Raw genomic sequence first — 20,960 nt, forward strand, 5'->3', positions numbered from 1 at the left:
AAAGGATGAACACAAGTTTGGTTTATTTTTCACACATAGTATTTCTTGTACAGCACATGGGAAACGCATCAGGAGGGAAGACACAGTGCATAAAAAAAATCCTTGGCTTTTAAAAAGACAAATGAAACATGAGCTTGTCAAACAGGAGAAAAAGAGTTTTTATACATTTAGAACAAAGAAGCACAGGCAGGGGAGAGTTTTACCCAGAGAAAAGTATCAAATACAATGTCTCAAATATTCACGCTATACCACTAAATGCATAGCCGTTGTACAGCATCATTTTGAGTAGTATACGTGCTTTGTGTATGACAATATCCTTTAGGACTGCTGCCTGTGGCTGTCAGGCAGAGAGGGACAGAGGCAGGCAAAGGCATTAAACTGTACAGACTCCTCGCAGCCGTCGCAGAGGTCCATCAGATTTCTTCCATTCTGCATTATCACAGCAGCAAGAAACACAGAGAGGTACCTTGCTAAAATTTTATACAGTTGAACTAAATTGCATACTGTCGTGAAAATTCATTCTTCTATAAAACGGTGGCTGTGAGACCATTCACAACCTACTGACTGAAATCTGATTTTGTTCCATCAGCAGTGGAGCTTCAGTGCAACAAGCATGCAGTCAAAGTGGAACCTTTTCAATGGATAAATCTATATATTGTCTTGGTTCAGCCAACGCCTGCTGTACACAGACCACAGACTCAATAGAAACAGCATTTAAAACTACACAATAAGGACTGAAAACAGACTAAAGTACGCTTACTAGCACTTAAGAAAAGGGGAAAAAATAAAAAAACAAACAGTGGACTGAGAAGCTCTTTTCCCATATTGGTCTTATTTTTTTCTTTATACTGGATTGCTGATGCTGTACGCCCTCTGACTGTCACCATCACCAAGGATAAAAAGTACACTGATTTCAAAACAAAACAAAACAAAAAACAAAAGTAGAAAGAAAGATTAAAAAAAGTATCTTTCCTCCTTGATTTTCTGTTTCCATGTGCGAGTGCATCCCCCTCTGTTTGCTTCCCCAGACCCAAAACACAGTCATAGGCAACCCCAATACATAAACATATTGTTACATAAGACAAGCAATCACTATTCATAAAAAATACTGAATGAATGAGTAATAAGAAAATCTTGAAATGTGCCTTTTTAGACAAAACATTGGTGACGCATGTTCTACAGAAGCAGATAGCTCCAATATACAGTTTGCCTGCCAGAAAGATTCCGAAGAACTGGGCTTAAAGAATCAGCTCATTTCCTTATTCACTCTTTTGTCACAGAAAACTGCTATCCACGTTCATATTTGTTATGAAGCTGGTTAGCTCAGCTTTGCACAAAGACAGGGGGACATAGCTAGCTTAGCACAGGTCGTCCAATTTTAGCATTTATTAATGGGGGGGGGGGGTCTCTGTTTTTGTTTCACAGCCATTTTTTTTAAATGATTGTGCACCAAACACAATTTTTAGTAGAATATCTTGATCTTTGTAGGCACATTGTTTTGGAACAAGCCTAGCTGTTTCCCCTTTCAGTCAATGGGCTGAGCTAGTTTCACGTGTGGCATACATACACGAGAGTGTCATACATCCTCTCATATTAAGCTTGGCTAAAGAGTGAAGAAGTATTTTAAACAAAATGTGAAACTTTTTCTTAATCAATAGAAATCAATAGCTTATCAAGCATGATTTAGCCAGAGCACTTTGAACACTAGCACATCAGCAGGCAGGCAGAGATGGAGATAATGACTCTGATAAACATGTAATCTCATCTGGTTTCTAAATGAAAACAGCAACTAGTTGCATAAAATTGGAAAGGAATCGGATTAGTCGCTGCTTAGTTGGCTGCTGCTGATAGCGTAATCGTGCGGTGTTAATTTGCCCTCTTGTCTGCCTTACAGTGAAGTTGGCGTACTGCTACTTCATCTAGCTGACAGTGCCTTTAATGAGAGTGAGTGCAGCGCCCGGTGTCAGGAGAACAATCCAGAGGAATTAGAAGGAACAGCTCGGCTGATGTTCTCTGTTTGTGTCTCTGGGCCCCGGGAGAATCCCATTGACTCTGCTGCTCATTAGACGCTGCCTTTGTCAGACCAAAATAAAATAGATATTAAGCAGTGAGACGGGGAGCGCTGCGATGAATGTTTAATTGGGTGCTCTGTGTGTTGTGTGTGTTCTTCTCTTCATACAATTACCTCAAGGGGGTGTAACGAAGTGTGTGTGTGTGTGTGTGTTCTTGTCCCGATGACGTGTGCATTATGTGTGTGTGAATAGGTCTATGTCTCATGTCAGTGTATGTTGATATCTGAAGCAGCCCCCTTCCATCTCAGTGCGTCATCATTCCCCAGCTCCTGACACCTCTCGCTGGGGAGATCGAGCTGCGGCGTCAGCCTCATTAAGGCTTCCACTGTCTGGCTAATGAATCGATTGTGTGGTATCAGTGCTCCTGGCTGGCGCTCCCACAGTGCCACTCCACGCCTCCTCTGGGGGCCTCCCTTCCACTGAGCTCTTAATCAGGAAACAGCCCTAATTACCCTGCCTCCTCCTCCTCTTCTTCTTCTTCTCTTTTGCTTCTCTTCCTTCCGCACTTCGCTTTCTCTTCTTCTCCTCGTCTTTGCTTCTTTCTCCTTCCAACTTTATCTTTCTGCTCCACCGCCTTTTTCCTTTGTCCTTCTTATCTTGCTGCTTCCCATTCTGCCTCTCTCTGTGGTATCATGCCTCATCCTTGGGCTAAGAGTGGAAGGGGGAGGGGGGAGGGGGGAGGGGGCATTTGGGAGCTTCCACAGTAGCTTATATCACAGCAAAAAGGGAGAGAGAGTGGTGTTTCAGGGGTGAGGGTCAGGAGGACGGAGACAGAGGTGTTGCTGATGTAATGAGGATCAGGAGTGATTGGCAGGGCAAGTAGTTGCCCCTCCCCTAACCCCCACCCCAAAAATCTCCATCCTGTCTCTTCCCATCTTGTCCTGCGCCTCAGTACACCACCTCATACACCGTGGCCTTCTTGTCCCCGGAGCCCGTCACTATGTACTTGTCGTCTGGAGATACATCACAGCTCAGCACAGATGAAGACTCCTTGGACTAGGAGCAGGGTGAGAGACACAGACACAAAGAAGAGAGAGAGAGAGAGGGATGTGGGATGATAGATGGATGAGACAGATGGAGAGAAAGAAACACAAAGAGAGAGAGATATGTTAGAAAAGATATGACTCATCACTTAATACTCAATCATACAAGACATATTTGCATTTCAAAACAGTCGGCAATTATTTCCAAACAGACAACTCCACTGCTCCAGGATGCTGACTCATTCGTCTGCATCAATGTGAGGCACGCAGCTTTTATTTTTCCTTTCGCTGGCAAGAAGCTGGCTCATTAACTGCAGGTTTAAGCATCACTAGCAGCACAAGTCTGAAGGCCTGCGCGAACTGGCAAAATGCACAATCCTTCCTTTTTATTCCCTCTGTGTTTGAAAGCCAGACCTGGGCACCTGACTTTGGATGATCCCCCCCGCTCCATCATCATTTATCTTCCTTTCATCCGAGACTCTCCTCCGCCTCTGCTTCCTCCTCCTCTTAGGCTCTCCTTTTCCTCAGTCCCCCTGTCTCATGTCGACTCCTCCTCCTCCCCTCTAAACTCCTCTTCCCTCTCTTCCCCTCCTTCCTGTGCTACATACACAGTGGGACTGTCAATCATCAAGGCCCCAGTATGAGGCCATTTCACACAGGATCCTTCATACTATACCAAGAAAGCAGGAGAGAAGAAAGAGTGGAGGAAGGGAGGGAGGGAGGGAAGCAATGACAGGCTAAAGGATAAGTTTGGAAAGTAAGAAGACTAGACACCTGGAAACCCCACCTATGCTGCTGTTAAACATAATTATTTCTTAGTTAGGTCTATGATTACATTAATTAAAGGTTTATAGCAAACAAACCTGCTGCACTTCACTAAGACTTACAATCACTACAAAATGCTCTTTTTAGCTGGTGAATGCATGAAAGAATGGACCCAGGAGACCATTTCTTTGTCCTGTTCTGTCCTCTATTAAATAATATTAAAATAATAATAAGGATTATTTTCATTTTCAGTACATTACGGTAGTTTTCATTAACTGATTAATCACTAGGACAGCAAAATATCCTAAAACAATAAAAACAAAAAAATCAGAAAAAGGGTTTCCTGACGATCCAGGACAGATTGATTGCTCAGAGACTGATTGGTATTTCTGCATCATAAATATTTGATTATCAACATTTCAATTTTAGAGCCATTATCTGCTTAACATAAAAACCAAGAACCACCCAGACAACATCAAATTAGTACAAATTTAACAACTCAGACAACCAATAGGTGAGATAGGACATGTAGGAAAACAGATCTTCCAAAGTTTTCAAATTAGAGCTCCCTAAACAAAAGACTGCGAAGGTTAGAGGACTGAAGCCTCATGACTTTCCTCACATTTTTTGTCTAATTTTGCTCTTGTGGAAATGTAGTTATAAATGAGACAAAGAAGAGAAGAAAGAGAGAGATATGCCAGAGATGACCCAGAAAACCTAGAAACAACGATAAACAACAAGGTCAAAGAAGAGAGTCATGGTACAGACCGATCAGGAGGAAAAGATAAATATGAGAAAGCACAGAGGGGGAAAGGACAACAATAAACACAGACAAGGAGAGACATAGGAACAGAACAGAAGAGGAGCTTTAAAGAGAAGGGACCGGGAAAAGGACAGCGATAAAACCAGAAAGGAAGAGAAAGAGGAGGGAGAGAGAGCAGCTCTGTGTAACACAGGGACAGGAGGGAGCTGTTTGGCAGGAGGAACGTTTGGCATATGGATAACAAAGCAAGATAGCCAGCATTCTCCTTTCAGTCCACAGGGACAGACAGAAGCCGCCAACCCTGCTGCCCACTGTAGCTTACAGAAATGTGACAGCCACACTGCTTTACACACACACACAATGTTCAGCTTAAAAGTTTCAACTTGCCTCTCTAGTTTCATTCACACCCTGACATACTGGCTCAGCTAAAAATACTGCTTCACTGCATATTCATGTTCAACATTTCTTCAAATGAAGCAATTGAACAAGATGGTGTGTGTGTGTGTGTTCATCAGCCTGCATCCTCTGATAAACCTCCACAAGTCACCTTGGATCAACAAATCTGGAATGTAAAAAAATATTTATCATTACTCTCCCTTGGACCCTGTCATCTTTTTCTCTCTTCGCCTTGAGGGGTTCAGTGTGTGTGTGTTTTGTGCAGGGAGAGTTTAAGGACAGGAAGCTGAGATGGTTTAAAAAAACCTATTCATGCTCTGAACATGTACTTGCATATATATTTATACATACATATGGCTTCGTCTACACAGAATATAAACATCCTCATAGCAGTGTGCCAGTTGTTACCTGGAAAATACTAGCTCCATACGGTGTCCTCCATGCATTCAACAGATTGTCTTTTCCTGTGCTCACGAACCACTTTCCTAAAATAACACAGTACCAAATGTTAAACAAAGGAAACTATCTATTTGTCAGTCAGTGGCTGCAAAAAATAGGAACCAGTAAAAGTAATTATATCTGTACCACAGTAGGCAAACTTTAGGGAGAGGACGCAGCTCTCATGGAGGTGCAGCTGGTATTTGTCAGGTTTAGAGACGTGCAGGACTTCTACGTTACTGCTCTCCATTCCCACAGCCAGCCACTCGCCTGTTGGACAGTAGCCCAGAGAGAAGATCTGAAAGAGGAAGGGAAAAAGAATGAATGAAGGTAGAAACCAAAAAAAAAAAAACAATGAGGCAGCAAGGGTGCAGAAATGAAAACAAACGTTGAATGAAAGAAGATGTGAGGGAATGGAGGATGAGGGAGGAAACAAGATAAGGATGGTGAAAGAAGCAGAACAATACACAGTGTTAGGGAGGACAGATGAAGGAATTGGGTGGAATGAGGAATGCAGGATAACAAAAAGAAGAGATAAAGAGTGAAAAAAGAAAAAAGGCAAGATGGTGGGAAGTAAAAAAAAAAGGAAAAATTAAGGGTGGAAGGCCAAACAATTAGGCAAACAGAGTAAACAAAGAGACAGAGCGAAAAAGTGAGAGATGTGGAGACAGAAGGTGAGAGAGAGAGTCATTACACAGTGGATTGGATACACTTGACAACAGTGGCCAACTCTATAGCCCTGTTGTGACAGTGAAGAGTGAACGTGACAGACGAAGTGTGTGTGTGTGTGTGTCTGTGCAGACAAAACCTAAAGGAATTGCATATAGCCTATCTTAATGAAAGAGTGGCATGTCTCCTTTAAGAAACTGGACAGTGGGTGTGTGTGTGCCTGGGCGGGGGTGAGCGTGCATGAGAGTGCATGAGTGTGTGTGAGAGGGTGCATACGGGACGAGAGAGGCTGTGTGCCCGTTAGCAGCAGGAATTAAATGTATGGTACAATAAAGCTGCAGCCCTGCAAGGACATATGTAACCAACAGATGCTGTGATGCAGCCTCATTTTCCTGTCTATGCATGCGTGGATGCAGCCGAATTTTATTTGGGGGGACGTAGTCAAGGCGGGGGACATTTGTTGTCAAGGCAGCCACTCAAACTACAGAGTGCTGCAGGAAACCCTGCACTGTGTCGTGTGCCTACCTGCTGGATGTATATGTGTGCCTGTGAGTTTTTAAATGTGTGTACCTGTGAGGTGAAGTCATGTTGCTGCAGCTGGCGTCCTTCTCGGAGGTCCCAGCAGCGGACTGTGTTGTCCAGCCCTCCTGTCCACAGCTTGGTGCCGTCGTTGGAAATATCGATGCAGCTCGCTCCGTCTGTGTGGCCCTGGAACTGCCTGTCGGATGGACAAACACACAAGCTTTAGAGAACACACACATATCTGCAGGTGCACACGCACACACACACTCACACACACAGCCTTCTGCTTTCTTTTCTGTTGGTGGTGTCAGACCAAATATATTTGAATCCTCTCCCCTCATATCACCCATTGCCCTCACCCCACCCACACCTGATCCTGTTCTCTCTCCTAAGCACAGCATTCCCTCACATTCTCCTTCAGTGGCTCTTTGTTTGAGGCCTACCTTGCCAAAACCTGGTGTTTTTATCCTACCCACATCCCCTTTGGCTAGTGTGCCCGCTTATTTTATCTGACCATGGGGTCAGTTGAAGAAGTCCCTGAGTGTAATAACTTCTCCTCCATATTTTATCGGCTGTTTTCTCTTTCTTCTTCCTCCTTTTTCTTGGCTCAAACTTCTTGAAACGTTTCCACATCTTCTAACCTTTTTCCAACCTACTTCTGCTCCTCCTCCTACTGACTAAAATTTTCTGGAGGTGAGAAACCCATTTTCCTTCAACATTCTCTCCTCTTTACCTGACCAGCGTCTGGTTGTGAAGGTCCCAGACGACGATGTTGCCGTCACTGCAGCAAGAGAAGCAGACCTTGTTGTCAGGGGAGATGGCCAGGGCGTAGCAGGCGGGAGCGGAGGACGTCAGCTCCGCCTTGATGCGGGGAGTCGGCGTGGCCAAATCCCAGATTGACAGCGTGCTGGCCTCCCCACCAACAATAAGGGTTCGGCCATCAGGTAGAATCTTACAGGAGCGGATGTAGTTATCCCTGTTCTGATTGGGCAAGATAAGGAAACCAGTCAGATAGCGCCCACTGTAAGTGGATCAAGGAGAAAAAAATAGTGCATGAGGTTTTCTCAGACAGATGGCAACACCGGGGACATTCAGGAAATTAATGTGGACATTTTGATATCGGTTACCAAAACTGAGGAGGAAAGATGACACAGTCAATAAAAACAAATCTGCTCAGTGAATATACTGTGCATACACACATTTGTTTGCATGGGTTGATATGTGTGTGTTTGTCAGTATATCCCTCCTCTCCCTCATGTCTCACCAGACAGTCCAGCTGGGCCATGGGGCTCTTGCTTCCTGGTTGGCTGATGTCCCACACCTTGACGCAGCCCTTGCCTCCTGTGTAGACATGGCGTGTTGAAGTGCTGATGGTGACGGCGCACACCACCTCTCCGTGGTTCAAGGTATGAATCTGACGGGCGTGACGAGGGATTCCTGGACCCAGCAGGGCATCTGGGGGGAAGGGCACCGGCTGCATTTGGCCATCTGCACTCACATGGAACGAGTAGGCACTGAGGAGAAAACAGGAGGAAGGGAGGAGAAAGAAATCAATATTTCAGAATGAAAGAGCTGGAGCAAAAAACAAACACACATCGGACTAGCAGGCACTGTGAGGGAGAGTGAAGTACTCAAGAAATGGGCCAAAAATGAAATCAATCAATCAATGAGCAAGTGACAGAAGAGCCCTACAGGTAAACACATATAACTCACTAACAGCCATCGCAGATGACGACAGCATAAATGGCTTTGAAACTCCAGTATTATTTGCTCGAATTCTGGCAATTACTGGGCTCACTGTAGCTGTGGGCGGGAATGCATAATGGCAGATTGTATTACAGGGCAGACTCAGTGTGGCATTACTAATGGCTGATCAATACTGTAGCGGTTGGAAGCTGAAGCTGTTTTATGATTTCAAATTAGTACTGTGAAAATGAATTGCTACTCTGCAATGACAAAAACAACACCATTCCTCAATCAGCAATGGAGAAAAATTATAAATGTGCCTGAGTAGGTGCTGCAGACATCCAGCATTGCACAGTGTTTCCACGATGCAGGGCTTTTAGGTATGAGACAGATTTAATGTGCAACACTGAGAACTACTGGGGTTGTAAAAACACAAAGAGGGCAGCAGCTACTACTCATTTAAATGCCATCCAATCCAAATATTTTTGGACTATTGCTGAGGTAGTTTCAAAAATATGTGCAGTCGTCTGTAACTAACTGTTTTCATGGCCTGACATGAGCTTTCACACTTTATAATCACCATCAGCCAAAAATAAAAGTGACAGTTTAACTGCTCTGTGTAACTGGGATACAATGCTGCAAGTTTCCATGCAGAAAATACATATATTTTAATGCTAGTAGGTGTTTTACATTCAGGTTTTATTACCTTTTAATATATATTTTCCTATAATGAGACTCTGTTTATAATGTGTGCATGCTGGAGACGAAATTCAACTGTGCATAAGTGCACTGACTTACGGCTTGCCCCCAGAGGAACCAGGGAGAGAGGAGGACAGGCCTGGGGCCCTCAGGTGAGACCGAGAGTCATACGCCACCTACAGGGAGGAAAAGGAGATACAATTAATTATTTGAATCAACAACAACACAGAAGGATGTTAAATCTAAAGCCCTCGCTCACCATGGGGCTTCGGGAGTAGGCGCTGGCAGCTGCACTGATTTGTGGGGAGAGAGTCAGAGCCCCACCAAAACCTCCCGGACTGGCCAGCTCCCCATTCAGTCCTGCGTGGGACACCACGCCAAAATGAGCCGGGTATGAACCGGGGGGCACAGACATGGGACTGCGGAGAGCTGGGGAGGGAGGGAAACGGGAAGGAGGGATTGAAGGATGGGAAGAAAGAGGGGAAGCAATATATAGTACACAAACACAGTCACAGAGGAGCTAAGAAGAATGGAAATCTTTTTCTTTCATTAACTTGATTTATTTAGACACTAACCAACTTTTAGACTAATATTTCGAGCAGTGAAACTGTGGTCTCTGTTGGCATCAGTGGAGCAGTTACAAATCCTTGCTCAGGAGGACAACAATGAGCAATTCAATAGGTTTGGAAGAAAACTATTATTACGGCATGATGGCATGTGGAAATGGAAAACTGAGGGACAACAGGATATATGGCATGAGAGGGAGAGGCAGACTGGGTGCAAGTCGCATCAAAGTCTCAGTTTTGTCCAGCTAAAAATATAAAAGTTTTATGAGCACTTAGATTTGAAGGTCATGAGTACAGTTTGGGTTTTTTTTCTGATCTTTGTGAGTTTGTGGTTTACAAATACGAACAATTATGTATGTGCAGTGATTGAAAATCAATGACATAAATGCCACATTATCATCAGTTAGAATGTTAAAATTCCCACATAACAGTCAGTCTCACCAAGGGGGTCGGCACTGGTTGCTGCTTTGGTGACCAAGCGAAGGCAGGAGGTGCTGGGGCCAGGAGCTCCTGGTGCCCCTGGTGCACCTGGGGTAAGGGCCTCACGGTGGGATGGGGACGGGGTGCCAGATTTGGACAATGGGGACTGAGATTTATCCAACTGCAGAGACATCAGTAAAACACGATGAATATAACCAATTACATCAATGATCATTTTTGATCAATCAAGTGTCTTGGTACAGCTACTGAAACAGTTTAATGAGCCGTGGATTAGTCACACTGTAGTTTTTAACATACACATGTAACACGCAGCAGGAACGGACGACCTGAGGATATAAAGGGAAAAAAATCTATTTTCCTATCACAGAATAAAATAATCAAAACGTCTTGGTAAAGTTACCACAATATTAGCATAACAGAAGGAAGGTGAGAGTGCAGCAGCTCGCTTAGTATTGTACCTGTGCAGGGTCCTTGGCCTTGCCTGGGGTGGGGCTGCGAGGGTTTGGGGTGGAGGGAGCCTCCCCTGTGCTTGAGGAGCCTGGGAGCTCTTTCCTCAGGGTGGGTGCACGGTTTAACCCATTTCCTTGGGGTGAATGAGGAGGACTGCCGGCAGGAGAGTTTGGCTCCTGAATGAGAAAGAGAGATGAGAAAATTATTTAAAATTGTGAAGTGTGTGTGAGTGTGAAATGTTGCTCTCTGTCCTTCGATTTCACTACACACACTTCATCATGATCTGGATCCATACAGTGCAGAATTGGTGATGCAGTTTGATTTTTCTTTAAAGAAGTGATCCTTAAAATTAAAGTAGAAGCTGCACATAATACTGCTACAAGAAAGTTTTGTCTGTTATCCTCGTTTCCTAACTAATGCTCCTCTTACTCCGGACAGAAAGACAGATACATACGTCTTCTCCTGTGTGGCAGCAGATCTAAAAACCTTCATGACCCAAGAAAAAAAACACTGTCACTGCTGGACCTGGAGATAATGCTGCTGTTACAGATGCTTTCATCACTGGAGCCAGTGTTGAGCCAGCGCTGCCTCCCCCAGAACAGTGTGCTGGAGTAAGCACTTTTCTCTGGGTCACAGTGATCAGCAAAGATATTTTAGTGCTTACACACACATGCGCGTGCGTGCGCACGCACCACACACACGCACGCACCACACACACACACACAGCTCATCTACTGCCACTGCATACACATACGCTTTGCATGCATGTTCACATTCATACATGTATATTCTTATACATACACACACATGCACACAAACACACACATGCACAAGCACTATTCACTGGAGAACTCCCCTCCCTTTTTCTTCCATTACCCACATTTGTCACTTTTTTTTCTCTCTCTGCTTTTGTACCAGTTTCCAAATCACACAAGAGACCGGTTCCGCTTTTGTGTGCAATATCAAAATACAGAGGGCTTAGATGAAACATATTTTTGTACACTGCGTGAAGTATTTAAAGAACTAAAATATTCCAGGGGCATAAACGGCTTTGCATATATTAAATGAAACAGACTGCAGTTATCTAATGAGAGGAAGGAGGAGAGAAGGAGGAGAAGATGGAGCAGGGTGAGAGGTGTGGAAGAGAAGGAGTGAAAGAAAAAAGGAGACGGCAGAGGGATGGGAGAACAGAAGCTTCAAGAGGCCAAAAATATACACACAGAGGAGGTAGATAAGAAGAGATAAGTAAAGAGCATTTGTGCAAATGTGTGTGTGTGTGGACATGGTTCACAAGAGGAGAACACAAACACAAGCAGCTGATAATGAGCTTACATAGGAGCTCTTCCTATTTACAAGGAAACTGCAGTGGAAAGCTGATCTAGCTACATACCTGCTGACTTGTTTCACGTTTCACAGATCTACACACACACACTTCATTGCAGCCCTGGTGACTGTAGCATTTTAAGAAAATGAACTAAAATATGCACAAACTTAGTGTGAAGTCCTTCAGTGCAGTTAGACTACTGCTTTAAACACACAGTTGTTGAAAGCTGAACTACAGAAAGGCAGACAGACAGGGTTATGCAGAGGGTGTGGAGGCTCATTCAAAGCTGTGCCAAGCACATCTATAGTAATTCCCAGGAGCAGCACTGGTCCTCCCCATGTTGGATTCATGCTTTATTCATGTGTGGGCTGCAGCACTGTGTCAGAGAGCTTCAGTTGGTTAAAGGCTGCTCATAACTTGTGGTTTTGTAACAAAATCAAAGATATTTTCTGTAACAGAAAAGTTTGCACAAGGACATGTCTGCGAGGAGACGTGTGGGAGAGATGCTGAAGTGTTCTGTGAGTAAGTTAGATATTGGAGGTGGAAAATGCTGAGAAACTGAAATATTATGAAATAATAGTATCTATACAGTTGTGCCTGTAGCCAGCATGCAGATAGCAAAGCAAGCAAACTGTCGCTGTTTGCTCTTTTTGTAGTCTTCACAACTTTGCCTGCCTCCTAAATTCACCACTATATTTACAAGCTAGTGCTGTGCAGAGCTTTGTATGCACCTCTGTAGTTGTTTTTGATACTTGCTGATAGTGTCACAAATACATGTAATAACCTTAAATGCATGCTACTTTAGTTTGTGTTGTTGTTGTTCTTGGCCATTGACTTGACTAAGAATGTCTTTTTAGTAGAGAGGAACCAGATTGCAACATTTAGCTTTTGTCCTGGACAACTTATCAGCTATTTCCAGCCCAAAGCAAGCTTTCAGGATTCAACATGCATAGTGTCATCACAGACACACTAAAACAATCTTTGGGCCTGTCATTTAGAGCATGGGGCAGGTTGAATACAGTGGGTCTATCTGAGCATCTTTACTTTAAATAGCTGCATGTTGCATACTAAAAATGGAGTGACACTAAAACAACCAAAACAACAACCTGAAAGTTTCTATGCTTCAAAGTGTTATGTAGTCAGGAGACAATATGTAATATTATTTATATGATGCATTATAAATTGTAGTCACATAGTATGTCAGAAATTATGTAAATAAGAGACTGGGGACTCACCTCATTGGAAACGTCAACAACAAGATTGTCTTCACTCTTGTCCCCATCACTGTCCTGAGGAGCAAAGGAGACAGAAGAATATATGATTTCTCAAACTCCCTTAAAGCTGGGGTATAACCTAGAACAAGTTTTGACTGTTCTGAGTGTTTACTGCACAAAAAGTAGCCTGGACCACATAACACTATTTACTGCCCAAAGAATGTATGGCATGTCCTCTCTGGAGACACAGTTTTGTAGCCAAATTAGCCAAATTACTTGTTGTTTCATTCGGTCACTTGTCGGTCTCATCACCTCAGTAGCCTCGTTCTGTTGCGCATGTCTCCTGTTGACTTGTTTCAACAATTTCTTCAGTTTATTTAGCCATGACTTTGGCCTTTTGACTGCCGTTTGTGGATGTGACGTATGCCGTAAAGAAGGAAAATTTTGTAGTCCCTTTTAGGTAGGGGTTACTACTCAAACTCCAAAGTGTCCTATAATGCCAGTGCAGACAAAACAGACGCAATCGAGCAAAGACGTAGGTGTAGTGCAGTCTATTGTGAGTTGATGTAACGTCAGTGGTTTTGGAAATACAGTTTGGACACTATGACCCCATTGCTTTAAACAAAACAGTGGAAGACTTCCTGTTTACCAGGCCATGCTGCAGAAGGTCCGTTTTAAAGACACTTCAAAATAGGACAGCTTTGTTGCACCGAGATGCAATTGGTCTACAAATGCATCCTTGGAAGGATGCGGCCCTCGAGACACAGCTTATATATCAGACGGGGAGGTGAAGCTTCTGATGGAAGGAGGAGTGTGTCAGGTTCAAATATTGTCATGGATGGCCTCCACCTTACCTAACTGTACTCTACCTTTATGATAGGACGGCTTTTTATTCTCCATCACCCTCACAGTGTGTATGGAGAGAAACACACACAATGTGCACACAGATCAATATCACTAGCAGCTCTTTGCTTCCTTCCTCTGTCTGTCCACTATGCAACATTTAACACTGAGATACTATACACCACATATTCATACAAACGCTATTTCAATCTCTCCATCACACACACACTGTTGCTCTTTCTCCATCGATAGCACATTTCTGCTCTCGCCATCTCTCCATCTCTCTCTCTCTGTTTTTGTGGGGTGAGAACGATGGCACTTAGTCACCATGGCAACACAGCTTTGATGCGATCATGGCCTGATATTTCTATTGACATTAGTGTGGAGTGACATCAGTACCTAATTATGCAGAGCCAAAACAGGGCAATGTCTGCAACCTATTCGTAGAACAAAAACACACGGCGAGAGAGAGAGTAGATGGAGAAAGAGGAGAGAAAATAAGGCTGAGAGAAGGCAGGGAGCGAGGGGTAAGGCAGAGAAATTGAGACACCGTGATAAAGAGACAGAGAGAGAGATATAAAAAGCAAAAAAGCACACAGAGAGAAATGGGAGGCATAATACAGCCGGACAGACAAAAAGAGGAAAAACATTCAGAAAGTAGAAACTATCTGTGCTTGTTCTCACTCTGAACTAATGGGAAGATTTGGACTGTTGTTGTTGATGCCAAACTGATTTAGCTGCAGGCCGTCTTGCACAGACAGGCTCCTAGTGTCAATCAATCCTCCAGACTGCAAACACACACAGCCGTCTAATTCATTACAGCTATCTGCCTTGGCCGTCTCTCTTCTGGCATCACATTGCCTCTGGCTTCTTGTTCTTCCCCCATTGGACCCATCCAAACCAAACACTGCTCTAATTGGCCACGGGCCCCCGACCCCCGTGTGGACTACAATGTCATAGGCAGTGTAATATGTGTACACACACACACACACTTCCTGACGTCTTTTCTGTCTATCATACTGATGCATATGTACCTTTAATGTGATAGATTTGCTGTTTGTAGACACGCCATCTCTATGTTTACTTTTCCCATGCTTCCTCAAAAGCATATTTTAATCTCCCCGTTCAAATGCAACACATACATAGGAGTGTGGAGGGAGGGACTCTTTGTCGTCACAGCGCCTCCTCTTGGCCTCAGCTCCTCCCTGTGAGGAGGAGTAACCTCCTGATGGCCCTTGGCGCTCTTCAGCAGGCTGGCTGTCCGTTGATGACACTGATTTACTCTGCAAAAAAACAAAATCACAAAACTGTAAACATGCAAACACTGACTCACATTATCAAAGCAGGTGACAGGCAGGTGATCAAACACATACACCATGTACACACACAAAAAGCCCTGGAAAATAGCACCATAAAAACACAACACACACACACAGCAGGAACCGCAGACGTAAGCACAGGTGAGGATGTAGTCATAGCAGCACACAGGACAGACCATAAAGCTAATTAGTGCTCCCTCCTCGACACACCGGCCCTCATGTAAAATATGACTCTCATTATTGGCCAATAAAGCTGTGCAGGCATATTTACAATGCAGCCTGTCCCGGTGCTCAGCACTCAAAAAATCCGATCAAAGCATTGTGTTGTTTTTGCACCGAGGGAAAGGCCAGAGGTTCAGTGCGGGCCACTTGTCATTCTCTGTCCCCCTGTGAGGAGGACAAGAACAGTGAGGGTTTAACACACCAGTGAGTCACACAGGAAGGAGCCCACGGGACCGACAGGAAGGAGCACAACAGAGGAGAGACAAAACTACACAATGGACCTCAGTGCAGCTCGACAAACTTCCCTCTCTTCTTTTCTTTTTCTCTTTTCTTCAGACTTCCTCTGCCTTGTTTTTTTCACCCTCCATTTAAAATTCTGACATGTTTCTCCAGTGTAGGACTCTGAAAAATGCCAATTGATATGCATCTCTCCCCTGCCTGCCTCCCCTCCATTTCCAAATGCTGTAATGCTTGGCTAAGTTCAACACAAACCTCAAATCATGGGAGAAATATTTTCCTGGTGCTTAACAATCAGCATTCTGTTTGGCAATTAAATTATGCTAAGGGTTTCATTGCGGATAGAGAGCGAGGGAGGGAAAGTAAAGTCAGCAGCGCTCTTAAATCATTTTCATTTCACAATAAAAGCCAGAACAAAGACTCACTGGTATTTTTAACTGCACTCCCATATTTTTTCTCCATTTTTTTCCCCTCCTCTTTAGTGTCTCTCTTTTCCTTTTCCAATTTTCACCCTTCACACACACAAACACACACACAAATGGCATGTAATGTGTGAAGTGCCTCCTGCCTCTTAATACAGAAAGTCCCAGAGGTCAGTGTGATAGCAAAATGCCTTTTTAAAAGAAAATCAGCTGCTTCCTGCTTCATCTTGTTTCGTTGTTTACAGCAACTACAGATGCAGAGTGAGTTTGGAAAACACTCTTCATATGACTACAGACTGGAACAGTATGCTTCAGATGTCAGCAACACTTAAATAATCTAACCATTGCGTTACACACTTCAAGCTCAGTCTGCCATGCTCAGACTGTTCATCCATTCAGGCTGAACAGAACTTGATGTTTTCACTTTGCAATGGCAGTTGTGCAATAGTATGTTTAATATTAACTAATGATACTGTAAGCTGGGCTCTGTTGGGTGGTGTGATCTGTTTGGCTGTACTTTTTATGAGAATCATACTTGTCTGATTTTTTGCAGTGTTTTGTGCAGCCTTTCCCATTAACTGGTTATAATCCTCTCACTTGTTCTGTAAGTCTTCCAGATTACCAGAACATTTGTGCAGCTGATAAACAAACAGTTGCTTGTTCATCCATTAACTCAGTTTTGTCATTCCTTCCAGATAGCGTTGTAATGCTGTGAGCTCAGTGAGCTGGTGTGTACAGTATGAAACCTTGAGAAGCTCAAGGTTGATGGTGATGAGCAGCTATTGTGCCGGCGCGGAGCTGTGCTGCTCTTGGCTGAAGTCCAGCGTTACACTGACTTTTTTTTTTAGAGGCCACTTTACAGTACGTCTCCATTTCCCTCAGTTTATCACTGTCATACACATACACACAGAGTGAAATGTGGGTGTACAAAACACTTATATTAATGCACACACACAACTACTCACCCTGCTGGGTGCTCCCTCTGGGTTTGGGCGGAGAAAGGGAAGAAAAGATGAAAGGAAGGAGTGGGGGGGAAGAGAGAAGTTTGACGTCAGTCTTGATAATAATAACAACAGCAGTCCACAGCCAGCCAAGGTTAGGCTGCGACTGCTCCTCTCTAATAAAGATACAGACCCTCTTTTGTGCCTGATTCCAGTCTGCCCTCCCCTCTCTATCTTTCCCTCTCTCTGTCTCCAAGCAGACAATGCTCACTGTCTTCCCCTGCTGCCTCTTTCAACGTTCACTATCTTTTCACTCATTCTTCTTCTCATATGTAAGAACAGAAACACACACAGCTGCAGACATGTTTAAGCCCTTACACAGATGCTTAACACGACAATATGAACACATTGATCTCTCTCTCTCTCTCTCTCTCTCTACTCTCACTGATTCCTTCTTTTTTTCTTTGTAGCTTTCAGTTTATTCATGAGAAAGTCTCTCTTGGCTTGCCGCCTGAAACAGAGCACAAAGATAAGATATTCTATCGGGGTGAATGGAAGTTCATTGGGAAAAAAGCATTTCTTTTGCAAGCCCACTGAATACATATACACATATATTATGTACATATACATATATACATATTATGACAGCGATCTAAACAATAAAGTTCAAATTCAGTCCAAAAGGTGAGTCGCTGTACAAATTACCAAAAAAAAAGCTGCCTGCCAAAAGTGATGTACGACACTGCTTTGCATTTTATTTGCTCTAAAATGACACATTTATCTATTTTTATGCTACAGCTGTAAGAGTTTCATGCCACAAATTCTTTACGTCCATTTAAGTACAACATAAATTACATTTAGATCAACACAAAAAGCACACATGTAAATACAGAAAGAGGCATTCTGGATATTCTTCTCAGAGCCTTTTACCTCACTTGTATTGAACTTGATAATGTCTCAAAAAGGTCAATAACTGCATTGATTTGTAACTTTTTGTGTACTCTGAACTTAAACAAAAACAAATGCTGATTTTTCCTGTAAACTTTATGGCTGCATAGACTTAAAGCATTAAAAACTTCCACATGCATGCATGCAGAACTCCCTACAACCAATATATCAACATTAAAACCATGTACTAGCTCATTTCCATAGCCAGGTTTCACATTTGTTTTCATTATTTTTGGTAGCTTAGAGACAAAACCGAGCAATAAAACTTAGCAGTCCTTTACCTCTGAGGTGTTCAGGATCAAGGTGATTGCGCTCGTCTTTGGAGGCAAGGTGGGCTGACACCCCCAAGGCTCCGGTCAGAGCCAGAAGCCCTGAGCCCCCTGCCCCAAGTGACAGGCCTGATGGGTGGGGCGTCAGAGGGATGCCAGGGGCGTGGTGAGACAGGTGCTGGAGCTGCTGCTGCTGTGGCCACAGGGAAAGAAGGGAACGGGGGAGAAGTAAAGGGAGGCGAGGGGTGACATACAAGGGAGTGGGTGGTTAGAAAAGATTGGGCAAAAAAAAGGAAAGAGTGACAAACAACAAGCAGGAGGTGAAAAGTCAGGGGAGGGGAGTGTTGGAAAAGGAGGAGTAAAAGAGAAACATGAGAAAGGCAGAAGGTGATTGAAATGAAATCCACATGGAGAGCTCAACAGTGAGAGAGGAAATTAAGATGAAGGTAGATAGGATGTGAAAAAAGATTAGCGGATTAAGAGGTGAAAGAGATGGATGCCAAGGATGAGAAAGAAGGGAAGGAAATTGAATGATCAAGACTCAAAGAAAAGTCAAGGCATTGGAGATAGAAACCAAGAAGAGAATGAAAGAACGGGAGTTGGTGAAAAGAGCAAGAATATTGAGGCAATGGGATTTATTATGAAGGAAAGGCAGGAGGAAGAGGTAGGAAGGAACGGCCGAGGGAAAACACAGTGAGGATAAATGTTTGAGTCAGAGAGCAAATGATGAGGAGAAACAGAAGGGAATCATGGTGGAAGCAGTGAAAAGTGAAGGAGAATTAGACAGCAGGGAGAGAGTAAATGAGTGCAGGAAGAAAAGGGAAGGAAAGTGCAGCAGAGAGAGCAAAAGATAAGACATTTAAAAAAACAAAGGGAGAAATGAGGACACGGTCAAAGTAAGACAAAGAGAATGATAGAACATTATTGGGAGGGTAGAGAAAATCCAGAAAGAAAATGAACAGAAAATAGCAGGAAGGAGAAGAAGAAGAGAATGGAGAGAGAGAGAGGGAGAGAGAGAAGGAATGAAGAGCAAAGGAGCAGTCACAGATAAAGAAGGCTATTATCCTGAGGGGAGCATTATGATGTGTTTTCTTGTGTTGTTTTGTCAAGTCGGCGTATAAGACACATACACATACACACTCAAGCACACACCTTAGAGACAGCAATGTTTGTAGTGCTGGGAGGAACAAAGGGCTTTAAGTAGACAGTAATGTGATCAGTGCTCTGACAAGCTGTGGAAAGCCCCGTCTACCACAGCACTAAGGATCACCACTGTGTTTGTGGGAGTAGGACATAATATAAATAGACCACATGTGCATAATATGCTGCTGATGTTGGTCAGATGACTAATACAATATATATATATATCATGATACAAAAGACGATTTGGAAAGTAACATATAAATATAAGGTGCAGTAACAGTGACAGGCACTGTGCTGGCTGCATGTTGGTCAGAGGGGGTTAAAGTCTCTTGTGCAGTCAGCACACGTTAATGTGATCAGGGCTCAAATGAGGTCTAATGTCATTAGAAATGAACAGTCTGATAGTGATCACTGATTTCTTTCTCTTCTTGAATATTTTAAGAACACAACTCTTGAACAAACGTTTACAATCTGCAAACTGAAATGAAGCTAGAAAAACTGCTGTTCCTCAATGAGACACCTAGAGGAGACCAGGTATGATTGATTATATAAAACGTAACACCCCGATGCTGCTTAACTATCCTACCAGGCTGCAAACATACACTTACACATCCAAGAATAACCCTGGATTGTCTGTATTTGTAGTTAGGCGTGTGTGTGTGTGTGTGTGTGTGTGTGTATTGACGAATGAAGTTGACTCACCCCAATAATGGCATTGAGTTCAGCCATGGTGACCTGCTTGGCCCTCTCCACAGCCTGGACCACCTGTTGCTGGTGCTGCACAAACACAAACACACATGCAGGTAATCAATGCCGAAGTGAAAAGACAGTATATGTTACCATATGTGCAGTGAATACAACGAGTAGTCTATACTGCATTCATTTACTGTCAAACGTCAGGAGCCATAGGAGACATTACAAGAACCAAAAACCACACAAACATGAGCACACACACACACACACACTGTAGCCCGACAATCATTGTGCCGCATACACACACTGAACACCACAATAACAAAACTCTCAGCTCTGTATACACAAAATCCCAGCGTAATCAGTCACACAAACGCAAACATACACGTGTGCTGCAGCACCTGCACACAAACACACACACCACACACACACTGTGTCAATATTGCTGGAACTGACAGAGCTGTGACCTCACAGTCTCCACTTTACTACACTCATCACACTTACAAGCAAAAAAAATGTGTCTGCAGGTTTCATCTACACACTCACATCTTAATCTGATGCACACCCATGTCTGCTGAACTCTAATGACTCAGAAGAACAATACATTTTATCCATCTTTACTCATTTTCTCCTGTTATTTATTAAAGCAAAAATATAAAATTAGGTCAGTCTTAAGAAGAGATTAAGGGAAGCACTACAATTAATTAATTCCATATAATGAGATCTAGAAACTAAAAAACAACAGTATGTGTTATTCTCAAGTTAAAAATCCAAGATAGCCAAACTTAAGACTTGTTCTCAGTGACACTGACCCTTGGATAGACCATTTTGCACATAATCACGGAACCATATATAAAGAAAGGAACACAATCTTTAATTGTTTACCCACAAAGTTGATGAAACACAACTGATGAGATATTAAACTAAAGATTCAT

General features: G+C 43.3%; 1 protein-coding gene across 4 annotated transcripts in view; it reads right to left on the reverse strand.

The window, feature by feature from the left end:
* Positions 1-20,960, reverse strand: part of tle2b (TLE family member 2, transcriptional corepressor b) — a 69,376-nt gene continuing 48,416 nt past the window's right edge. For 2 of the 4 annotated variants that reach the window (XM_028403007.1, XM_028403004.1), the window contains 15 exons: positions 20,035-20,109; positions 18,202-18,382; positions 16,997-17,013; positions 14,974-15,114; positions 13,010-13,063; positions 10,459-10,626; positions 10,001-10,160; positions 9,253-9,422; positions 9,093-9,169; positions 7,873-8,122; positions 7,342-7,589; positions 6,657-6,804; positions 5,565-5,715; positions 5,388-5,464; positions 1-3,068 (listed from right to left, as the gene is read on the reverse strand). In XM_028403007.1, coding sequence (XP_028258808.1) covers positions 2,961-3,068; positions 5,388-5,464; positions 5,565-5,715; positions 6,657-6,804; positions 7,342-7,589; positions 7,873-8,122; positions 9,093-9,169; positions 9,253-9,422; positions 10,001-10,160; positions 10,459-10,626; positions 13,010-13,063; positions 14,974-15,114; positions 16,997-17,013; positions 18,202-18,382; positions 20,035-20,109 — 2,025 coding nt within the window. In that variant the 3' untranslated portion in view covers positions 1-2,960. The remainder of the gene's footprint in view (positions 3,069-5,387; positions 5,465-5,564; positions 5,716-6,656; positions 6,805-7,341; positions 7,590-7,872; positions 8,123-9,092; positions 9,170-9,252; positions 9,423-10,000; positions 10,161-10,458; positions 10,627-13,009; positions 13,064-14,973; positions 15,115-16,996; positions 17,014-18,201; positions 18,383-20,034; positions 20,110-20,960) is intronic. The other 2 variants (XM_028403005.1, XM_028403006.1) reach the window with 2 other exon arrangements.

The sequence above is a fragment of the Parambassis ranga genome, chromosome 4, assembly GCF_900634625.1.
Source record: "Parambassis ranga chromosome 4, fParRan2.1, whole genome shotgun sequence".
In the NCBI taxonomy this organism is placed as follows: Eukaryota; Metazoa; Chordata; class Actinopteri; family Ambassidae; genus Parambassis; species Parambassis ranga.